The sequence below is a fragment of the Eumetopias jubatus genome, unplaced genomic scaffold (genome assembly GCF_037043125.1).
Source record: "Eumetopias jubatus isolate StellerSeaLion01/CBP00866 unplaced genomic scaffold, mEumJub1_p1.0 scaffold_10, whole genome shotgun sequence".
NCBI lineage: Eukaryota > Metazoa > Chordata > Mammalia > Carnivora > Otariidae > Eumetopias > Eumetopias jubatus.
Genome location: NW_028274816.1, coordinates 33,903,080 through 33,926,563, shown reverse-complemented (window position 1 = coordinate 33,926,563; position 23,484 = coordinate 33,903,080). Strand labels below are relative to the sequence as shown.

At 41.4% G+C, this 23,484-nt stretch overlaps 1 protein-coding gene across 1 annotated transcript; it reads left to right on the top strand.

Annotated features, from left to right (window-relative positions):
• The first annotated feature begins 32 nt into the window (after positions 1-32).
• MPHOSPH6 (M-phase phosphoprotein 6) lies at positions 33-21,578 on the top strand. Its single transcript, XM_028097286.1, has 5 exons — positions 33-115; positions 5,433-5,545; positions 17,513-17,603; positions 20,363-20,457; positions 20,878-21,578. The coding sequence occupies exons 1-5, from the start codon at positions 65-67 to the stop codon at positions 21,011-21,013; spliced, it is 486 nt and encodes a 161-aa protein (XP_027953087.1). The 5' UTR covers positions 33-64; the 3' UTR covers positions 21,014-21,578.
• Positions 21,579-23,484: the final 1,906 nt, after the last annotated feature.

Sequence of the window (23,484 nt, the reverse complement as noted above, 5' to 3'; positions counted from 1 at the left end):
CACGCAGCAATGCGCGTGCGCAGCGGGGGCTGGTGCTGGAGCGCGGCTCCAAGCCGGAGCCGATATGGCGGCCGAGCGCAAGACGAAATTGTCCAAGAACCTGCTGCGCATGAAGGTGCGGGGACGCCGGGGAGGCGGGCCGGGCAACAGGGGTACCTGGGCTTCCGTACCTGGCAGGGGTCGACGCGGCAGACGCGCGGGGGCACCAGGGAAGCCATGGAGGCCCTCTAGCTTGGGCATTCATTCATTCACTCACTTAGCGCTTGCTCTGCCTCAAGCACCAGGAACAGGTTTATAGATCCGGCGGATTCCCTCATAAAGCCTGCGGTGGGATAAGAAAAAGAGACGCGTAAGCAGGCAGGATGCCGTAGCACTCAGGGCGGTGATGCTTGGAGCGCCGGAAGCCCCGGGAACTTACTTGGCTTCTGTGGGAAGTGGCCCTAAAGTAGAGATTGAAGGGTAGGTGGGAGGGTGGCCGCAAGGCAACGTAAACCCAGGGAAAAGCGAGTTCAGAAGTCTGAGACGCAAAAATCCGAGAAATCCCTTGGGATTTCCAAGAACTAAAGATAATTCAGTATGTCTGGAAGGCAAGTAGCAAAAAGTGGGCCTGGAAAAGTAGCCAGTGGCCACGTGAGGAATTTTAGGCCAGATTAAGATTTTTTTTTTCCTTTATCTTGTGAACATGGGGAGGCGATTGAGCACGGGTAACAGCATCTTAGCTGTCCTTCTTAATTTTCAAAGTTACTTTAACTGCCCTCTGGAGAATACATTGGTGAGAGAAAGACCTGACATGGGACAAAATTGCGTTCAGAAAGACCAAGTTCGAAGTTCTGATGATCTGGTCGCAGTGGCGGTGGGAATAGAATTAGAACAGTTAAAATGAATATCATGGACTTTTAGCAAAATTGATTTTTAGGTTCTAAATCGAATCCATTTCACAAATAATTTCAAAGTGAAAAAAACAAGACAAGGGTAGATAAAAACGAATACAGAAATTAAAAATGGGAAACAACCAGGCCTTAAAAACTTGAATAATAATAATAATAATAATAATAGCAAACATTTATAGTTTCTGGTAGGTGCCAGACAGCTGTTCTCAGTGCTTTGCATATATCAGCCCATAAAATCCACCTAATAACTCTGAGGTAGATAACAGTTACGACACCTCTCTTAGAGCTGAAAGCACTGAAACAGACAAGTAAGTAACTTGCCCAAAGTTACACAGCTAACAAGTAGCGTAGACAGAACCAAACTCAGGCAATCTGGCACCAAAGCCCCTGTTCTCAACTGCTACTCTGTACTGCTTGTCGCTGAACACTACAGCACAGTGTTTGATGTCATGTTTGGAGAGTCATTTCCAGAAAAAAGGAAGCAAGGCATAAATAATGTTCTGAAAGATTGGAGAGTAAATGTTGCATGTGCCGGATTTGGAGTTAAGCTAGGGTGTAACTAGGGATGAATAGGGTGAGTGAGGGTGTAGGGTAAATCATGTAACTTATGGTTTCTAAGGTACTTCTTTCATACATATTAGCAAAATTTGAATTTTTACCCAACAGAGTCTTCTTTTGACTTATGGTTTATAATCAGAGAATTGGGTTGGATTGGCAAAGCAGGCACATCAAACGAAGATGTGCCTGAGTGATTAGGACTCAGACCAAAGATCTGACTAAAGAGGAAGGAAGAAGTTACCTTAAAAAAAGTATCAACCCCTACCCTAGTGCGGGGAAGACTCAACAGGACTTTGGAAGCAAAGGAGGGGGAGAAATATTACACAGATTTTCTGGTTGGGTTAGCAGCTTCAGTCATTGATGAGAAAGAACTTATTGGCAGGATAGCAGGAAATAATATATATACAGATAGAGGACTGTCCTGTGAGAATGAATGGAGCACTGCATTAGGTTGCTGTATCCAGTGTAACTGTAGCTGTTCAGAGAGTTGAGAGTTGAGAATTTAATACTAATACATTTGTTTTCAAGTGTACCTGAAATCCTCTGCCTTGGTCACCTGTTGGGAACTGGAGGGTGATCCTGATGGGAAGTAGAAAGTGAAGGATGTAGGTGGTATTTCTGTCAGTGTAATGGAATGACTGTAGAGAGGGTGCTTGTTTGTGATTTTAGCTCTTTGGGGCTCTTAAGACAGGAGTCGGTAAACTTTTTCTGTAAAGGGACGGATAATAAACACTTTAGGCTTGTAGGCCAGTCACTGTTGCACGTACTCACCTCTGCCATTGTAGCTCAGAACCAAATGAGCATATCTTTGTTCCAATAAAACTTTATTTACAGCAATTGATGTCCAGCCTAAGGAGTGTAATTTGTGATACCTGCTGTAAGCCCTCACTTGTGAGTAAAGCCAAATCACTAAGTTTTAATAGAGAGTTCTTAGATGCTTGTAGAGTCAGGAGAATTGGATTGCTAAATCTGGAGTTGCTTGATTCATATTCACAGGGCGTTCTAGCCTTTCCATGTGTACAGAATACACACACGCGTGCGCACACACAGACATATAGAGCTATTTTGTATGCCATAAATAATACCTACTTGACTAAAAATAGGAGATAAAAAGGCAGTTGGGTAGGATTGGTGAGTTGTATCACCAAGAATATAAGTGATGAAATGAGGCGTCTGGGTTTAAAGAGAACCATCCAAGAAAGAGAGTCTGGGAGAATAAGACAAGTCTGGATTTACATTCAGAGAACCTTTGTTTTTTTTAAAGATTTTTATTTATTTATTTGACAGAGAGAGAGTGAACACACAAGCAGGGGGAGCAGCAGAGGGAGAGGGAGAAGCAGGCTCTCCGCTGAGTACTAGTGCATCTAGTACTCAGGCTGCAGCGGATATACAAGAGTTCAATAAAGGTTTTCTGAGGGGCACCTGGGAGGCTCAGTCAGTTAAGCATCTACCTTCGGCTCAGGTCGGCCAGGGTCGGGCTCCCTGCTCAGCGGAGAGCCTGTATATCTGGATAACTCTTGTATATCTGCTGCAGCCTGAGTACTAGTAATAGACGATGAACAAGAGACATAGTCTGCTGTTCAGAATCTGTCTTTTGGGAGACACAGAAGAAGCATAATGAACAATAAGCCGGTGCTTATAAGGCTCTTAGATGTAGGGAAAGATGTTCTTTTATGGGAACAGGTCTGTGAAGAGCTTGGCCAAACAACAGTCAGGAGGGCCCAAAGGACATGTCCTCTGGGCCTTTACAAGTGGATATTTTACCAGGTAGAAAATGGAAACATGTTGAGGAGCAGAGGCAGAAAGATTGGGAAGTACAGGATATGTATTCCAGAAACTGCCAGTTCTTTCCTGGGTGAGGATAGAGACACTGGTAAAAGGATGAAGACTACAGAACACTTTAGATAGAGTGTAAACATTTCCTTTACATTTATTTAAAATAATGTTGGATTCACAGGAAGTTGCAAAAAATGTACAGGGAGATCCTATGTACCCTCCACTCCCTGTCTTCTATTGCTAGAGTACGATGCAAAGCCAGGAAATTGACAGTGGTACAATTCACAGAGCCACCATTTTATGTCACCATTTTACTCGTGTGTGTGTGTGTGTGTGTGATCTTTCCATACAGCTTATCATGTGCAGATTTATGTAACTACCACCACATTCAAGATACAGAACTGTTTCATCACCATGAGGAGCAGGGAGCACAATGCAGGACCAGATCCCAGGACCCTGGGATCATGACCTGAGGTGAAGGCAGACACTTAACCGACTGAGCCACCCAGGCGCCCAATTTTGTTATTTTAAAGATGTTCTATTAATGGAATTGTACAATATGTAAACTTGTGAGATTGGCTTTCTTTTCACTCAGCATAATTCACTTGCATTCCATCTAAGTTGTTGGATAGCAATAGCTCTTTCCCTTTTTTATTGCTGAGTAGTATTCCATGCTATAGAAATACCATAGGACTTAACCATTCACCTGTTGAAGAGTATTTTGGTTGTCCTCAGTGTTTGGCTATTAACAAATAGAGCTGCTGTGAATATTCCTGTATGAGTTTTTGAGTGAACGTAAGTTTTCATTTCTCTGAGATAAATGCTCAAGAGAACAATTGCTAGGTTGTATGGTAAGTGTATGTTTAGTAGGATAAGAAACTGTCAAGCTGTTTTACGCAGAGGTTGTACCATTTTATATTCCCACCAACAATGTATGAGTGATCCAGTCGTACCACATCCTCATCAGAACTGGATGTTATCACTGTATTTTATTTGTAAATGTTTTTCAAGTTTCGTCATTTCATTTAGTATTCATTGGTAAAGCCCTTATGCCTAAAAATGCTTGTTTTTGGAAGGGTTGGAATGGAGGGAAAAGTAATATAGAGCTTGGACAAGGGAAAGAAATAAGGATAAATGGAAACTAGTGGAATTCTAGAGCTAACTTCTGGAGGATCCTGGATGTTTTCTGAATTTATTTTTCCCTTATTAATACTCTATCATTTTGCTGTGTTCACTGGTCCCCTGAGGAAATATTGTTTATGGAGGGAAGAGACTAGCAGCTAGACTGCTGATTTCTCTACTGGCCTATTTTGAGTTGAGCTTTTGCCCTTTTTAGAATAAAGAGCAGCCACAGAGGTAATCAGCCTTTCAGAGGACAAATATATGTGAAGAGCAGGCTTATAGATACAGCTTTGCTTTGGTCTGTGTTTATAGACCCTTTACTACATATCATTCATCATGCTGAAACTGAGCAAGGAAACAATCTAGACAAAGTCCCTGCCCTCAAGGTCTTCAGAAGAGACAGGTGCTCAAGAAATTAAAGTGTGGTGAGACTGTTTCAGGATGTCATGTGAAGCATCTAGGAGAGAAATGTCAGTTTGGCTTGCAGGTGTCAGAGATGATTTCATAGAGATGGAGTAGCTTTTCCTATATATCAGAAGGGCTAGGAGTTGCCCAGGTGGAGGAGCACGAGAAAAGACATTCCAGACCAAGATCAGCAGGTACAGAGACCACTGGGCTCCGTGGGTCATCAAGAGATTCAGAACGTATTGAGTCTCTCCTATTTCTGCTCCTCTCACTTTCCGTCTCTACCTGCCTATCCTGATCTGTGTCTTTTGTCTTAGCCCTTCCCCACTGGCTACTATGTAAAACTGAAACATTTATGAGCTACTTACCGAATACAGTCTTTTTATTGTTTGTTTTTATTAAATTAGACAAACTAAAGTACGGTAAAGATCTTTCCGAAGTCTTCTGAAGGAAGTCCACATTACTTTTTTGTGTGCTCTAGTGGCCTCCCTGCTAGTCCGGTGTGACGTTCTCAAGGGCAGAGCTAAGCTGCTTTGGTCCCAGCACCTCCGCCCTCACCCCTGAGATAGTATTCCTGGAGAAATGAGGGAAAGCACATGGAGGAATAAAGTTATTTGAGTTTTCCTCAACTCTAAGTTGAGAAAACTAGTTGCTGACACTGATTTTGTTTTGTTTTGACAGTTCATGCAAAGGGGACTGGACTCGGAGACCAAGAAACAACTAGAAGAGGAGGAAAAGAAAATCATTAGTGAAGAGCACTGGTATTTGGATTTGCCAGAGCTTAAAGAAAAAGAGTAGGTTAATTAGAAATTATATTAATGATGCTTTGGGCCTTCAAAGGGAAATCCCTATAAATGGGACTCATCGTTTCAGTGACACAAAGTCTATAAAATAGTATCTCTTCAGTTTCTTGAATTAGCTTTGCAAATAGTTTTCTAAAATTATTAAATCTATATAAGTTCTACTTGGATTTATACATTTTTACTGGCCCTCATTTACAATGTTGTTCTTTTTCTGTGATGAATAAAGGAATCTAGCCCATTCATCTCTGGTAGTAACTGGGGAGCTTTTATGAGAATCTGCGGTGTGCTCCCTGTCACATTAAGTTTGAAGATTAAGTTGGAAGGTGTGTACTTTAGGCCTCTCCAGTTTTGTTTGAATAGTAAGAGTTCTTAAAGGCAAGTCAAGAGTTTAGGGTGTGTTTCTTTTCTTTTCTTTTTTCTTTTAATTTTTACTGCTTTTAATACCAGTCATCTTAACAAACATTTATTGAGTCCATAGCATGTGCCAGGAACGGAGCTAAGCATTTAAAATCTCTTAATTATTTAATCCTCAGAGCAGACTTAGGAGCTGGCTACTGTCATTCCATCCATTTTATAGCTGAAGAATCTGAAGCTTGAGAGAGTAACTTGCCCAGAGTCAGCCAGCTGGTCATCGCTAATGCTGGATACCATACTAGACTGTTTCTCTTCCACCTCTAAGCATTGTTAGTGCTTGAGAAATAATTTTGAATGAAGGAGTGACAGGTTCATATCATCCATTGATTTTTATCTAAATTCTTAAAACTATTTATCATTTCTCCTCGGTGCCTTTCTTATCTTAGTGAGCTCTGTGGTATGGTAGTTTTATTTCAGCTTTGTCAGATGATGGAAGATGCTGCTTATTCGGGCACATTTATGTTTTTCCTTTCTTTACCTAATAATTTTTTTTTTCGTTTTTGTTGTATTCCTTTGTTCATTTGGCTGACCTTCTCTGGATCTTTTCTGGAAGGCTAGATATCCTTCCCTAAAGATAGAAAGCATGCCCCACCAGGAGATATGGAAGGAAGGTACTTTGTTTTCTCTGCTTGCTTCTTTGTTTGCTTTTCTCTGCTGCTTCTCGGAGGAAGCAAGGTGGCCCTGAGGAAGAGGAAGATAAAGCCAGAGACAGTGTGGATTTGGGAGCAGGGTGGTGTAGGAAGGGACCATTACTGGTAAGGATCTATAATTTCATTTTATGCCTTGACTAAACTTGCACAAAGTATTCCAGATTTTTTTTTACTTATTGTTATTGAGGGGCAAGATGGTTTCTATCTTGTTTTCAGTATTTTTTCCCCCAACATAGCATATTTGCAGAAAAATGACCTTTAGATTCCTTTCCTAGGAGGCAAATATCTCCATCCTTTTGGGCTACTATAACAAAATACCACCATAGCTTACAAAGAACAGAAATTTATTTCTCACAGTTCTGGAGGCTGGAAATTCAAAATCAAGGCACTACTGTGGTGGTGTTTTGGTGATGGCTGTCTCCCTGGTTCATAGCCAGCACCTTCTCACTGTGTCCTCACCTGGTGAAAGGGGCTAGGAGGTTCCTTTTCTTTTTGTCTTTTTTAAAAATTTATTTATTTATTTATTTATTTATTTGAGAGAGAGCAGGGCAGGTAGCTGGGTGTTAGGGCAGAGGGAGAGAGAGTCTCAAGCCGACTCTCTGCTAAGCACAGAGCTAACTCAGGGCTCGATCTCCATGATGCCAAGATCACAACCTGAGCCGAAACTAAGAATCGGAGGCTTAACCAACTGTGTCACCCAGGCACCCCAGGTCTAGGGGATTCTGTGGAGTCTCCTTTGTAAGGTGCTAATCCCATTTATGAGGGCCCCACCCTCAGGACTTCAGCTACTTCCCAAAGGCCTCATCTCCTAATACCACCATCTCTCGGGGTTAAGATTTCAACATATGTATTTTGTGGGGGGTACAAGCAGTCAGACCCTAGCAGGAAATAATATACTTTTGCCACCATCCAGTGCCTATTTGTGTATAGATATGTACATTAGATTAAGTCGTTGGCAGGAAAAGATGACACTGTCAAATTGGGTAATTCAAGAGTATAACAGAGTAGGGCACAGGGAGGCCACCAGGGACGGTGCATACCCCATAGCTTGTGTGGTAGGAGTAATTTCCACTCCAGGACCAAAGGGTCAAGGGGAGGGAATGGTTACTGAATCTGAAGACATCTTACAAGAGCTGCTATCTTCATAAGGGAGCACAGCCAGCCTGAGGTAATCCCACAGGAAGGAAGCCTGGTTCCAGACTACAAAGGACCCCTTCCAAGTATAACATTTAAATCAGCCTCCCAGGATACAGAATGGGGGGAGATAATGAGAAGTAGATCTGGAGAGAAAAATGGATGGTATTTCTTCAGGGTGTGTGTTTTTTAAACACCCCACATAGGGAGCCAGAGGAATGGATTAGTTAATTAAGTGCATGGGCTCTGGAATCAGGCAGATCTGTGTTTGATGCCCAGCTCTGCCACTTGCCTACTTGTGACCTTGGACAAGGTGTGTAACTCCTCTTTTGTCATCTATGTATTGGGTATGATGGTAGCGTCTGTCGCATACATTTTGAGAAGTAAATGAGCTAAGGTATGTGACGCCTTTATCACAGCAGGTCAGGCACAAAGCACGATAAACACTGCTAGCACGTGTATTGCCTTATACTTGAATATTATGAAATTCGCCCATTCCTTCTTGCTCTTTTGTGTTTGTGAGTCTTTCCTTGATGTATCTGAATTATTCCAGAGGGTTACTGCTCTCTTTGAAATTGGAGGCTTCACTGTATATACGCTCTGGAAGTCTAGAGGTTGCCATCTGTGATGTCAGCAATATCGCCCCGTAATTCAGCAAGGACAATTAGGGCTTTTAGTCCACAGCTTCCCTGAGGGGCCACCACTCAGGGAATTATCCTTGTGCCTGAGCTCTGAGGGGGATGAGGGACTGCTTTGCCTCAACTGGGAACACCTGCAGGGCCTTCTAAGCCTTCCCCCTCCGCCCAGAGCTCCTCGTAGGGGCTGAGGCCTTAGTGTAGCCACATTGCATGTCACCTCCTCCTGCCCAGTCCTGCCATCCTCATTTCCATAGAGGGGCATCTCCCAAACAGCCCTGGCCGATAATACTTATGCACACAATTCTGTCTCAAAGTCTGTTTCTGGGGAACCTGATACAAGATGCTTGGTATAAGTTCCTAGAAGTAGAATTTACAGATCAAAGATTGTGCTGTGTTTTTGCCATATTTTTCTCCAAAGGATGTGCCCCAATACACAGACTAGCCAGTTTAAGTGCTTTTTTGCCATAGAATGTTGCTTTGAAAGTATATTTGGCTACCATGTTCTTATGCTTGTATATTGTGGCCTAATGAGTGTTGGGAACTGTGAGATCCGAGATTGTACCCTACTTGCAAATTAATAGGTTAGCTGGACACAGTTTCATGGATGCTGGTGGAAGGTACAAGACTCTTGGGTCAGACACAAGGACTTCATTACTCACAGCGCAGCAAACAGTACGAGCATCTCTTTTGCATCATTTCCCCTGTGTCCCTCAAATCTCATGGGGGATGATGTGGCGAGGCCCATCTGTATGTGTTGCCCACAATAGGTTTGTATCACAGCTGAGAAGTCTTGAATTTAGGAAATCTGTATCTTTAATACGTGACTGCAAGCCAACTTGCCCTTAGCCCCCAAAGACATTATTATACTGGATATTAAGCAAGTCTGCACTTTGCTCAGAAGGAAGACAATAGCTCTGCCTTTCAAAATGGTTCACTATACACACATCCCTGAAAAGATGTTCCAGACCAAAAGGGCAGGTAGTGTCTCATTCACTGGAGAGACCCATAGTGAATTGTTTTCCTACAGTGAGTTTTTCCCCTGCTTTGCCATGCATGTTATTTGTGGCTTTAAGGCAAGTCTGGGGGTTTTTTTGTTTGTTTTTTGAGCAGTAGTTTCTCATCTGTAAAAATAGATGAAATAGATAATATCTTGGATGTGTTTTGGCTCTAAAATTATGGATCCTTATTAATAAAAATTAAGGATATTAAAATACAGAATGCTTACAGTTTTAGAATATTTAATTTTTTGCTAATTCTGTGTTTAATTAATGTTCCTAATTATTGAAACTGCTTGTAGATAAGGAAACACCTATGCTCCTTTTTATATTAAAGTTATTGTGTCAGTGGAAACCTCTGGGAAAGTCCTCTGACTGGAGCAGTGGTCCTGCTGTGCATCCATTCCTAGCCTCTGGATCTGTCTTTTGTCTTGAGTGCTTAAATGTGTAGTTATGGTGCTTTCCTGAGAGGGTGATGGATTTGGGGAGAGGGATGAGGTTTTATCAGCTGCACTCGATAATGACCAGGATTAGTCAATTGAGAGGGAATCCCACACCTTATGGAAAAGGTTGAACAAAAGGTTCTGGAGAATGTGTGCCTGAATTTAGGCTCCCTCAGGGAGGGGGGTTCCTGAAGGAAGTGAGGTGCTGGCTGAACTAGAGGGCCAGGGAGAGAGGAACCCGAAGAACAGTGGTTCTCAAAGTTTTGGGCTCAAGGACCATTTACATTTTATAAAATTACTTAGAACCCCTGAAGAGCTTCTATTTGTGTGATATATTTCATGTCGATATTTAATGTGTAAAATTACAACAAAATTTTTTTAAATGCTCACTTTAAAGACAAACTCATGTTGTTAACATAAATAACACATTTTTCATGAAATATAACTGTTTCCCAGGGCGCCTGGGTGGCTTAGTTGGTTAAACATCTGCCTTCGGCTTAGGCCATGATCCCAGGGTCCTGGGATTGAGCCCCACATTGTGCTCCCTGCTCAGCGGGGAGCCTTCTCCCTCTCTGCTGCTCCCTCTGCTTGTGCTTGCTTTCTCCCTCTCTCTCTCTAATAAATAAATCTTTAAAAAAAAGAAAGAGAGAGAGAGAGAGAAAGAAAGAAAGAAAGAGAGAGAGAAAGAAAAGAAAGAAAGAAAAGAAAGAAAGAAAAGGAACAGTTTCCCAAGACCAAAAAATGTTAATGAGAAGAAAGGCATTATCTTACATTTTTGAATCTTCTGATGTCCAGTATTGTCAGAGATGGGTTGATTCTCTGGGTCGATTCTCTTAAATTCTGCACTCAGCCTGTTGTAGTCTGTTGTTTTGGTTGAGGCCCATAAAGAAAATCCACCCTTACACAAGTGATGTAATTGAAAGGGGAGGAGTATTATAATAGCCTTTTTAGATAATTTTTTGACACTACTCCAAAACCCAGTAACTAGTAGTTTCTTTAACTGCAGTATGGAATCTCAAAGTGTCAATACAGTTTTCATAATCATTAGTCTAGCTTGCATTTGGAATAGATCTTTTATCCATGCATGATTTCATAACATCATGCATTTCTCTTTTGGAAAATATTAGTTCAGTGAGTTGTATAGATTTTCTAAATGCTAACTTAATTCCTTATATAATACCAAAAACCATATTCATTAATATTACCATGGGTTCATCAGAAAAATCTTTTAAGTATTGAGAAGCTTCAAGCCCAAGATGACATGCACAAGCTATTCAGATTCTCAATTTTTGCTCAAAAGCTTGAATTTTGTAACTGGCAACAAGTACTGTCAGTTGTTCCTTTGAACTGACAAGTTCATCTGATTCATTTTCAGAAAAGCGTCTGCCAAGTACCCAAGTCTGAATAAGCATAGCTATAGTGTTCCATGATAAAAGTGGCTAGTTCAACTGAGAACTCGGTCACACAAGTGCATTTCCTCAAGATGGTCGTCATGCCTAACTGTGCAGAAGTACTTAGCATTTGCATGTGGAATATTTTTGAAAAGTGTAATCAAGGGGCAAGATTAATGAAAATTAATAAATTTTTTTACTGCTTCATTAAGAACATTCTTATCGGCTTCTTTCCCTTTTTTTAGACTTTGAAAACCAGCAGTGACTACTAGCGTAGTATGGTATCCCTACTTTCATTCATGCCAAAATGAGCTCTTACTCACAATTGCTTTTGCACCCTCTGTGTAAGTGTCGACCGTGAAGAAGACATCTTTTTTTTTTTAAAGATTTTATTTATTTATTTATTTGACAGAGAGAGAGACAGCGAGAGAGGGAACACAAGCAGGGGGAGTGGGAGAGGGAGAAGCAGGTTCCCGCGGAGCAGGGAGCCCGATACGCAGCTCCATCCCAGGACCCTGGGATCATGACCTGAGCTGAAGGCAGATGCTTAACGGCTGAGCCACCCAGGCGCCCCAAAGAAGACAACATCTTAATGTCACCGTGAAAATACTTTTGACCTCCTACCAGTGCTCCCTTCTGTCACTCCTTCCCAGTCTGGAGGCCTCCTCGCCGTTTCTCAGGTGGGCCCTGTACACTCCCTTCTCAGGGTCTTTAACTGGTCCCACAGCTGTTCTTCCCCAGGCCTCATGTTGTGTTCCTCATTGCCTTCTGAACTTGGCTCAGAAGAAGCCCATCCAGACCACTTTTCATACAGCAGCCAAAGACAAGTTTAGATAAAAAGAATTTGAATGAATTGGATAGATCGTTTTCATTTTGTAGCCGAACTAACGTGACATCGCTCCTTGCTGAGTTAGGGATAAGGACTAAACCAGGTGGAGTTTTCCCACAAAGGAAACTTTTTGCAGCAAATAAAGAGATCACGGGGAATAACTTCCAAAGCCATGATTCTCCCAAGTGAGGGTGAGTGGGTTTCTTTTATTTAGGGTTAGGATGAATATTCAGAAAGGGGGGCTTTGTCATCACATGTAATGGCAGACAGGAGGTCGTGTAGGCATACGTAAAAAAAACATGCCTAGGGCGCCTGGGTGGCTCAGTTGGTTAAGCGACTGCCTTCGGCTCAGGTCATGATCCTGGAGTCCTGGGATCGAGTCCCACATCGGGCTCCCTGCTCAGCGGGGAGTCTGCTTCTCCCTCTGACCCTCTTCCCTCTTGTGCTCGCTGTCTCTCATTCTCTCTCTCTCAAATAAATAAATAAATAAAATCTTTAAAAAAAAAAAAACATGCCTATACATGTATCCTGTTATGTTAATGAAGCTTGTGTTCTTCTGAGGGTGGAGACTAACTTGACAGTGAAGCCAAGGTAACTCTCTACTGGGGAAAGGGCTCATGGGAGTGCTCCAAGAGCTAGTATAAACTGGATGGGGTGGGGTCTTGGGCTCCTGATGCAAGGCCTTGCGTGCTTTTGAAATAGCACAGGGAGTTTTACCAGTGGTTTATTGTCTCTGATTTGGTTAGGTTGTTTCCTGGCCTGGTAGAGTGTTAGTTTTTGCTTTCTCTTTGTTCCTTTAAAATCTTTAACCACTGAGGTTTTTGTGTTTCTTTGTGATTCTGACACCTCCCAGGAAGTTGTGCTAGAAGTGTGCTTGAGCAAGTAGGGCAGAGATCCCAGAAAATAGCTGGGGGCCTAAAATGACTTCTCTGGTGTCATACTATGTCTTGTCTTTCTTTTGGGGGGGGACCCCTAACTCTTTCCGCTTACAATTTCTCCTCGGTAAAAGTGGAATTGCTGGGTCATAAGGTTGGCATATAGTTAACTTTATGAGAAACTTTCAGACTGGTTTCCACAGTAACTGCACCATTTTATTACACTTTCACTAAGTAGAATTCTGATTTTTCCCACGTCCTTCCAACGTTTTGTGTTACCTTTTTAATTTTACCTATTCTGTCATTCTAGTAGTATCTCATTATGATTTTTAATTTGCATTTTCCTGGTGACTAATAACATTAAAGAACTCTTATGTGCTTATTGGCATTTCCATATCTCCCTTTGTGAAGTCCCTATTCAAATCTTTTGCACATTTTTAAAAATGAGATGGTTCTTTTTTTCTAGCATCTTTATATTACATAATTATCCATCCCTCTATACATCCATCAATTCATTTTATTTTTAGTGTATTTCAGAGTAAGTTGCAAACATGCGTATCATTAACTAGAATTCAATGTTTGTATAGGGTTTTGTTTCTTGATAAAACTTACATACTTCTATACAGGTAGGAGTTCTTTATATTCTGAACACAGGTCCTTTAACAGATACATGTATTGTGAATATGTTCTCCCAGTTTGTGGCCTGCCTATTTCTTTCTTTCTTTTTTTTTTTTTAATTTTATTTATTTGTCAGAGGGGGGAGAGAGAGCACGAGCACAAGCAGGGGAAGCGGCAGGCAGAGGGAGAACCAGGCTCCGGGCTGAGCAAGGAGCCCGATATGGGAGTCCATTCCAGGACCCCGGGATCATGACCTGAGCTGAAGGCAGACACTTCTTTTTTTTTTATTTTTATTTTTGAAGATTTTATTTATTTATTTGACAGAGACAGAGAGATAGCGAGAGCAGGAACACAAGCAGGGGGAGTGGGAGAGGGAGAAGGAGGCTCCCCGTGGAGCAGGGAGCCTGATACGGGACTCGATCCCAGGACCCTGGGATCATGACCTGGGCTGAAGGCAGACGCTTAACGACTGAGCCACCCAGGTGCCCCTTTTTTTTTTTTTTTAATATTTTATTTATTCGAGGGTGCCTGGGTGGCTCAGTCGGTTAAGCGTCTGCCTTCAGCTCAGGTCATGATCCCAGGATCCTGTAATCTAGCCCTGTGTGGAGCCCTCCTTCCTGCTCCCTGCTCCCTACTCCCTGCTCAGAGGGGAGCCAGCTTTTCCCTCTTCTTCCCATTCAGGGTCTCTTGCTGTCTCTGTTGCTATCTCTGTTTCTCTGTCTCAAATAAATAAATAAAATCTAAAAAAAATAATCACTGGTGAAGCTATGTGGATCTGGAGTTTTCTCTGTGGAAAGATTCTTAATGCATTCAGTTTTTTTGATATAGGACTATTCTAATTTTTCACTTCAGATATTGTTTTTTATGTTGTAAAATTTCTATTGGTTGAGTTTTCATAGTTTCCATATTTTATTTTTTTTTAAAGATTTTATTTATTTATTTGAGAGAGAGAGAATGAGAGATAGCACGAGAGGGAAGAGGGTCAGAGGGAGAAGCAGACTCCCCGCTGAGCAGGGAGCCCGATGCGGGACTTGATCCCGGGACTCCAGGATCATGACCCGAGCCGAAGGCAGTCGCCCAACCAACTGAGCCACCCAGGCGCCCCATAGTTTCCATATTTTAAATCAGGTTCCCTATTTGTGTCTTCATTACATTCCTGTGTTTCTTTAAATCCTTGAACAAATTTATAATAACTGTTTTTAGGGGCTCCTGGGTGGCTCAGTCAGTTAAGCGTCCAACTCTTGATTTCAACTCAGGTCATAATCTTAGGCTTGTGAAATCCAGCCCCATGCTGGGCATGGAGCCTACTTAAGTTTCTCTCTCTCTCTCTCTCTCTCTTTCTCCCTCTCCCCCTCTCCCCCTGCCTCACTCCCCACCCCATCTAAAAAAAGTAACTGTTTTAAAGTTCTTTTCTATTAATACCATCATCTTTTTTATTGATTTGTTTTTCCTCTGTTTATGGGTCACATTTTCCTGCTACCCTACATGTCTAGCAACTTTTTATTGTGTGTCTCACATTATGTATTACATTGTTGAGTACCTGGATTTTGTTGTCTTCCTTAATGAAGTGTTGAATTTTCCCTTAGGCAGTTAATTTACATGCCAATCAGCTTGGTCCCTGTTTTTGTAGGAGTGGGTTTTACAGCCTTGACTTTTGCTAGATGCGCCCTACTCCTGAGGTGTGACCTTTCTGTTCAGTGTCACAGGATATTCAGCTTGGTTGGATAGACACAACTCAGACATTTCCCTCCATTGTGCAAGGTCTTGTATTTGTTCAACATACAGTTTTAGGGTAAATTTTCTTTCTCAGGGGGGCGCCTGGGTGGCTCAGATGGCTAAGCGTCTGCCTTCGGCTCAGGTCATGATCCCGGGGTCCTGGGATCAAGCCCCACGTCGGGCTCCTGGCTCAGTGGGGAGCCTGCTTCTCCCTCTCCCTCTGCCTTTGTCCCTGCTCATGCTCTCTCTCTCTCTCTGTGTCTCAAATGAATAAATAAAAAATTTAAAAAAAAATTTTCTTTCTCAGTTACGGTAAGCTGGAAAATGGTACCCCAAATAATATCCAGGTCCTTGTCGCTGGAACCTATGTTAGTTTATATGGCAAAATCGACTTTGCTGGTGTAATTAAGTTAAAGATCTTTAGGTGGAGAGATTATTCTGGATTGTCTGGGTGGACCCTAAATACAATCACATATATCTTTATAAAAGGGAGATAGAAGGGAAGGCAATGTGACCATGGAGGCCGAGGTTGGGGTAATGCAATCACATGCCAAGTACTCCTAGCTGTCAGCAGAAGCAGGGAATGAATTCTCTCCTATAGCCTCTGGAGGGAGCGCGTCTCTGCCAACACCTTGATTTTGGTCCAGTGAAACTGACTGTAGACTTCCAGAATTGAGAGCGTAAGTTTCTGTTGCTTTAACCCACCAGTTTTGTGGTAATTTCTTCCAGCAGCCCTAGGAAACTAATGCACCAGGGAATTGTTCTCTGGAAATTGTTTTTTTTTTCTCCTGACACTGTTGGACTTGGACAGCCTAGAATTCAGCCAGACATTCCAGGGGACCGTGTATGCAGGTCCCAGAATCTCTTTAAGTATCCCCCTCTCTCTGGGATCTTGACCCCTATACTTCAGCCCCCTCTGCACCCCCGAACTTCAGTTCCTTTGTCTCTTCAGTTCAGTGAGACTGGGCTCGGTTTGGGCTCCCACTCCCTGCTCCACAGTCTAAAAGTTGCCTCCAGTAGGAAGGTGGGCATCCATTACCTTCAGTCAGAAAGTTTACTTTGTTTTTTTTCTCTCAGGGCCCACAGCCCTGTGCTTTGACTTGTTCTTTGACTTGTTATTTAGTCCTATTTTATCGTTGGCATAGGTAGGAGGACTGGTTTAGTACCAGCTGCTTTCTTTCAGCCAGGCGTGAAATAACCTACTTCACGTTTTTCCACTGTATAATATAAATCTTTTATTTGTCATTTGGCACCACTCTAGAATGTGACCTCCGTGAGAGCAGAGACTCTTATTCGAGGCTACCCCTCCAGCTTCTAGAACACTGCCTGGCACACAGTTTGGTTTACTAAGTGTTGGCTGAGTGAGTGAGCGAGTGAGGGAGTGAATCTTGACACAAGAAGTAGTGTCTACTTTCTGCCAAAGAAGCCTTAAAGGCCAGGTATTTACCTTCCTAGTGTGCTTTATGGTTAATAGTTTTACGGTTTCAGGCTGTAGTCAGATATGTTCCCCTGGGACTGGGGTAATAAACTGGTGACTCAGAGGAGACTGCCTTTTAGAGACCGAAATGTCGCACCTGCATCCCCTTTTCAGGGCAACACTGGCCTCCCAGTGCCCTCAGCTGTGCAGAGCTTAGCCCCCTCAGGTGCAGCGTCATTTTTACTAGGGAGATTTTTTTCATGGTTTTGGTTTTGGGTCATCGACCTAGCTACCCTTATTTCTGCCTATTTTCCATTCCTGCTCATCCAGCTTTCCCAGTGATTCTGTGAGATACCTGGTATCCTTTCAGTAAATTCCTTCTCTGCTTAAGTCAGTCATTGTTTACAGCTAAGAGCTCCAGCTAAAACACTCTTAAAGCTGCCTGGGACTCCAATTTCGGAGTATTTAATAAGTACTTAGTAAGAAGTTGGTGGGGTTGGGAGATGTAAATGTCAAGGAAACTGCTTCAGATTAGAAAAATCCAGGTTTATTATAAATAGTCTAGGTCTCTGCATTGTGTAGGCATTTACACAAATTAAATGTGTAATTTAGACAAGGCTGTGCCTGCAGCTGCAAGCTCTTGTCATCTAACGCCTTTGCTGGCCAAGGTAATCAGTTTTTATTTCTACCCCTACATTTAGAAGTCTTACCTTACTTTTACTCGATTCTACTAAGAACCGTAAGTAAGATCAATTTTTCATTTGAAATTTTGACTTTTAGTTGCAGTGCTTTGTTATAAGTAGACACGCTATAAATACAGGTTTATTTTCCCACTTAGGTGTTTCATAATAGAAGAGCAGAGTTTCTTGTTATGTGAAGATCTTCTCTATGGAAGAATGTCATTCAGAGGATTTAATCCTGAGGTTGAGGTATTAAATATAATTGCTTTAAAATAAAATTTTAAAATTTTCCAATTGAATTCTTTCTGCTAATAATTGGGTTTCGGTTTTTTCCCACCAGGTACCATTTCTTCTCATTATATACAAAATAACAAGTCTTGAAATACTGGTGGAGCTATTTAAAGAAATTGCAGCCCTTGCAGCCTGGTTTTATGGCAGAGTTAGTAGATGATTTAATACAGCAGCACGCACTCCCCGACAGCGCCCTGCGAGTGTTAGAGTTTCAGCTCAACTCTTTCACAGGAATGTCCAGATTTTGTTCATATGATGCTATTATGAAAACTTATTTTCTGGCACCTGTAAATGTATCTTTTCTAATGGAAAAATGTGACTTAAAAATTGAGTAATTCCACTTTTCAGTAGGCAGGTTTTAATCCAAGGTTGTAAATAGATTTTTAAATGAACCTTTTGGAAAGTTTGTTTGAAAAGTAAATAATTCACCTTATGAGCTGTTGATTTGAATTTTCCTGGTTCAGGTTTGTAGAGAAGCACAGACCTTCGTTTAATATTTATTAGAATTCTGGCACATGTACTAAAAGTCATCCTATCAGGTACTCCACCAATGAAATGGAGGTTTATGATATAAAGTTTAGTTTTATAACTCTCAGTTGAAGCCAGGGTTTCTCAGCCCTGGCACAACTGACTTCTGGAGCCAGATAATTCTTTGTAGCTGGGGCTGTTTGTGTATTTTTAGATGTTCAGCAGCATCCCTGGCCTCTACCCACTAGATACCAGTAGTGTGCACATGAGCGCGCACGCACACACACACACACACACACACCCCAGTTGTGACAACCAAAAGTGTATCCAGACATTGCCAGAGGTCCCTTGGTGAGCAAAACTACCCCTGATTGAAAATTACTTCCCTGAGGATGCCTATAGAGAATCACAGTTAACCAAGTTAATCGCCAGAGTTTGTTTAAGATCATGGGTTTTCTTTTTTTCCCCCCTTTTTTGAGGGTGTATGATAATTAAGGTGTTCTATTTACACAAAGTCAACACTAAAAGTGTTTGTTTATAATAGGTATTTTCCTTGCCTTGGCCTGCTTAAAGCTTTAGATTTCCGAGAGAGAAGGCAGTGAGGTAAAGGGGGCGTCAGGGGAGCAAAGATGATGCGTGTGTGCTACCCAGAGACTAGGGCTAGGGGTAGGCAAGCACTCCAGGGTATGTCTCATACAGTGGGAAAAGGATCCTGATGTGGGAGGCTTTTAGAAGATGGCTTTCATGACTGCTACTCTGTAACACTGAATACTTTCTCCCTGGGGAAAGGTTTTGAACTGTTTGGCTTGCATATCTGAGCTGTCATGAGACGTGAGAAGGGTTAGGTATATATATACCTGGTTTTGAAAAGATACCAGGTTGAGAGTACTTACTTCATTATAAGCAGGATGTACTTAGAACACATTTTTACAAAAGTCTTCTTTTTTTAAAGATTTATTTATTTGAGAGAGAGAGAGTGGGGAGGGGGCAGATGGAGAGGGAGAGAAAGAATCTCGAGCAGGCTCCCCACTGAGCACAGAGCCCAACATGGGGCTCAATCCCAGGACCCTGAGATCATGACCTGAGCCAAAACCAAGAGTCAGATACTTAACTGACTGAGCCACCCAGGAGCCCCTCGAACATGTTTTTAGTATTCTAGGTATCTTTAGTGACACCCAGCATGGAGTTTATTTATTCAGTAAATATTCTGTACCTGAGGTTCATCAGCCCTCTTGAGGCACTGGAAATGCAGTAGGAAACTGAGTTCTGTGCCCTCACAGAGCTTGTATTCCCAAAATTATTTTCTTTTCAGTCCTTTAAACGTTGGAAAAGCTAATTGAAACTGGTTTCTCTTCTGCTTTCCCTTCCTCATCCTGCCTTTGCTAAAAAAAGTATTGTACATTAAAAAGAATTTTTTTGTCCAGGGTAACGATCAAGAAAGGGTTAATAATGTGAGAAAAAGAAATGGGAGGTGAGACTGTGGCACATGGACATCTTGTAGAATGCTTTTTATTCACCCTCGTGATCTGGAATGAAGCCGGTCTTCCCCATAATGGCAGAGCCAGCCTCCCAGTCCATCCATCCAGTAATTGGCTGCCCCCCAACCACCAAAAACTGCATTTAGTATCACTGTTTTTTTTTAATATATCAATCTAAAGAATGGGTTTTTTTTTTTTTTGAAGATTTTATTTATTTGACAGAGAGAGAGCCCAAGCAGGGGGAGGAGCAGGCAGAGGGAGGGGGAGAAGCAGGCTCCCTACTGAGTAGGGAACCTGATGCAGGACTCGAACCCAGGACGCTGGGATCATGACCTGAGCTGAAGGCAGACGCTTAACCAACTGAGCCACCCAGGTGCCCTGTTAACAACTCTTGAGTGTAGTTTTCTTCCATTTGGCTCAAAGATGGGAAGTTTGGAGGAAATCTAAAAGTTTGCTTTTTATTTCGCCCACTCACTAGGGTGTTAGCAGTGTGCTTGATTTAGATGTCAGTAACCAATAAGATTTACAATCTAAAACACAATTTAAAACCATTAATAGGAAGTCCAGTCTAGTAGGGGTTTGTCTTATTTTTTTCATAAGCTGACTTCTCTTGGCACATTGTGGAGGAAAGTATTACAGAGAACCAACCCCCTCATAAATTTTGGTTATTCCTGTAGATTGTGACTTCTTTTCCTCTACCTTCAAATACATTTGATACCAGTTTCTTTAATAAGCCTGTTCCAGTCCTGAAAGCACTATTACATTTTTCAGAAATTAATGCTCCAGATGAACGCTAAGAACAAAGTGGAAGAAGTTGAAGGTGAAGCAGTGGAGCTCGATGTGTCAGATGAAGAAATGGCCAGAAGGTAACAGTCACCTCAGAACCGCATTATAATCACTGGCTCTCACATGGGCGCTCCTCTTCCCCACAGTCTTCCATGGAGTGCCCCAGCGGGAAGATGACTTTCTGCTTTCTCTAAATTGGGCTGGGGCGCGGGGAGATTCATACCTGTCAGAGGCTGGCAGTTGAGGGCTTTTGTCCAGTGCTGCTTCTAATACATATTTTAAGATACACATCTCAATTTATTTAGGATAGTGCAAAAACAAAACAGTGAAAAATTTAATCATTCATGGAAAAGTTCTTAAATTTTGAATCAGTTTCTTTTAATCATCATTTTGATTTTTCTTATTCATTGCCTATTTGGTTTGATATTCTTGACAAGACTTGACTCCTACCTTGTTTTTTGTTTGTTTAATTAAACTTGTGCTGTATACCATCTTAACAGATATGAGACCTTGGTGGGGACAATTGGAAAAAAGTTTGCCAAAAAAAGAGACCGTGCCAATTATGAAGAAGATGAAAATGGACACACAAAACCAACAGTTAAAGTAAAGAAGATGTTTCTAAAGCCCCAGGATTAAAGTAAATGCTTTGAGACAGAGTTCAGGAAAGCCTCGAGAGAGTTAGCATATTGTGGAACTCATTCTGATGGCTTCTCTGTAGTTATTAATACTATAATGTTTATTTGTAAAGAAATGGATAATTTTGGAAAAACGCCATTTTTGAAACAGATGTGTGGTGGATGTTATACATCCTTTACTCAATGGTGTTCATCAGGAATGGATTTTTAGCCCTCAAATCTTCAAATGTACAGAGGTATGTGGTTGCTTCCTAAAGATCTTTTTGACCTCAGATTTTTTTTTAATAGAGCTTTCCAGTCGCTGACCTTGAATTGACACACATAAATTAAACCAATGTTTAAGTTGCCCTTATGTTTATACTTTACTTTAAATTATTAATCATGCCAAGCTAATTTATACATACATTTTGGAATCGAATGTCAAGAGGACTTAGCATATATAAATTCATTAAGAACAAACATGCCTCTCCAGCCTGAAGTACTTGCATGCTGCCAAGTCATTATTAGTTTATGGAATTATGAATTTTTGTTTAAAGCTTTTATTAATAAAAATTGTTCTATAATAAGTTTTCGTATACTTTTTCTGTTCTCTTATGCTTTCAAATAGTTTTAGTCTAATTCAATATTGGAACTTTTATCCAAATGCGAACTTTAAAAAACCAGTCATTAATTGAGAATATGGTAACGTGTTCAGTTGAACCATAAGAAATTGGCTTTTATGGGTCAAAAACAATCATCGGTTTCTTATTTTAATCATTATGAAAGTTGTTAACCCATAAAGGTACCCTCTTTAGTTCTGTTTGGACAAAGAAATCATTTGCACAGAGAAGTCACCACTTTCCCAACCAGCAACTCGCATCCGGCAGCTCGCTTGTATATCCTGAGGTTTCTTTCTGTATTTTGCTGTTTTTCCTTGGAGCCCTGTGTTTTTACTGGCCCCAGGAAAGAAAATGTACTGTGTCTTAGGATACTCACTATAAAGTAGGAGTGCTCAGATGAGCTGGTGCAAAGTCACACTGTTTTCCCTAAGGCATATTTTATCTGAATGGTATCTCCTGCTAGCATCTATTCCGTCAGCTTTGTATGAATGGGAAAAAACTCTGCCTGCCCAGGAGTAGCAGGGGTAACCCTGTATTGTTGCAAAATTGCAGCAGGATCAAACAAGACAATTCAGGTAATAAAGAGGATAATCTGACAAATATTGGCAGACTGTGACTTATTGTGACTTCTCTCCCACTCACAGCAGGCTCTCACACCCACATCCCCCTGTCTGACCTCTGCCTTAATCATTGTCCCTGATGGTTCATCACTTCATCACGTATAATATCTGTGTCAAATGGATTCTGTCCTTAAATCTGACACCTCTCTGCTCCTGCCTCTGATTCTCATTTAACCTCATGGGGATGGCCACAAATCAGAAATGGAGAATAACATAGGAACAAGGCGGCAGTCCCACAGACCTGGATTTCACTGTATGCAGATTCTGGATTCAGTGGTATCAGATAACCTGAACTCCATCAAGAGCATGAAGCACAAACCCATACCTGACCATTGGAGATCCTTTCAGGCACTTAATCTAGAAGGGAGCTGATAATGGTTGGACCAAGATGTTACCCGAAAGAAAATAAAGCAAGGTGGAAGCAGATCTGGTGAATGTTTTCCAAGTGAATAACCACTGTGACAGCCCTACGGAGGGGATTTGCTGTTAAATGTTAGCCACGTGCCAGCAACAGTTCTGACATTCATTTGTTTAACAAACACTGAGTTCGTACACTTGGCCAGGCACTGCACCGTGGGCAGGGCTTGTAAAGTATCATCTCTGCTTTACCCATGAAGAAAATGGGCTACACAGACCTTCAGTAACTCACTCAGTGCCACACAGCTTTTAAGTGCTAGATTTAGGATTCAAATGCAGATCTATTGACAAAGCCCCGTGCTCGCTCTCTGATGTCACCCTGTAGGGGAAAGAAAGGAATACAATTGGGAAACAGGCAGAAAATAGCCCGGCCCCAAAATAAGACCATACTTTTTTCTAAACAATCTTTCAGAATCCTACTGTACTACCTATACATAGTATTATTGTACTATGACATTTTAAATTATATCCTTTTTTTAAAATCTTGCTTTTTATAGAGGATATGAGTTAAATTCACATTAACCATCAATTTTCAACACAAAAGATTAATTTTGTAAATAGGGTATTCTCAATATTAGTGATCCAATATTAAGAATGTAATGTGAATATATGATAGCAAGAAAAAATTGAAAAAGCAATTAGTGTTCACTTGAAGTATAACCATATATAATCACATACTCATTTAGATCATTCTATAAAATATTACCTAATTTGAAAGCAGGGACTATGCCTCACTCTTTGTCTGGTTCCAACCTCACATTCTTCATGCAGGGATTTATAAAAAATAGGTGTTTCATAAATAACAGTGAATCGAAGGAAAATTTTCTCCTATTTAC

Bases quoted from the DNA above. Each gene is read 5' to 3' on its own strand.
- MPHOSPH6 (XM_028097286.1), top strand. From the start codon at position 65: ATGGCGGCCGAGCGCAAGACGAAATTGTCCAAGAACCTGCTGCGCATG. The intron at 5,546-17,512 runs GTAGGTTAATTA...TTTCCCACTTAG, and splicing joins CCAGAGCTTAAAGAAAAAGA to GTGTTTCATAATAGAAGAGC. The intron at 17,604-20,362 runs GTATTAAATATA...TACATTTTTCAG, and splicing joins GATTTAATCCTGAGGTTGAG to AAATTAATGCTCCAGATGAA.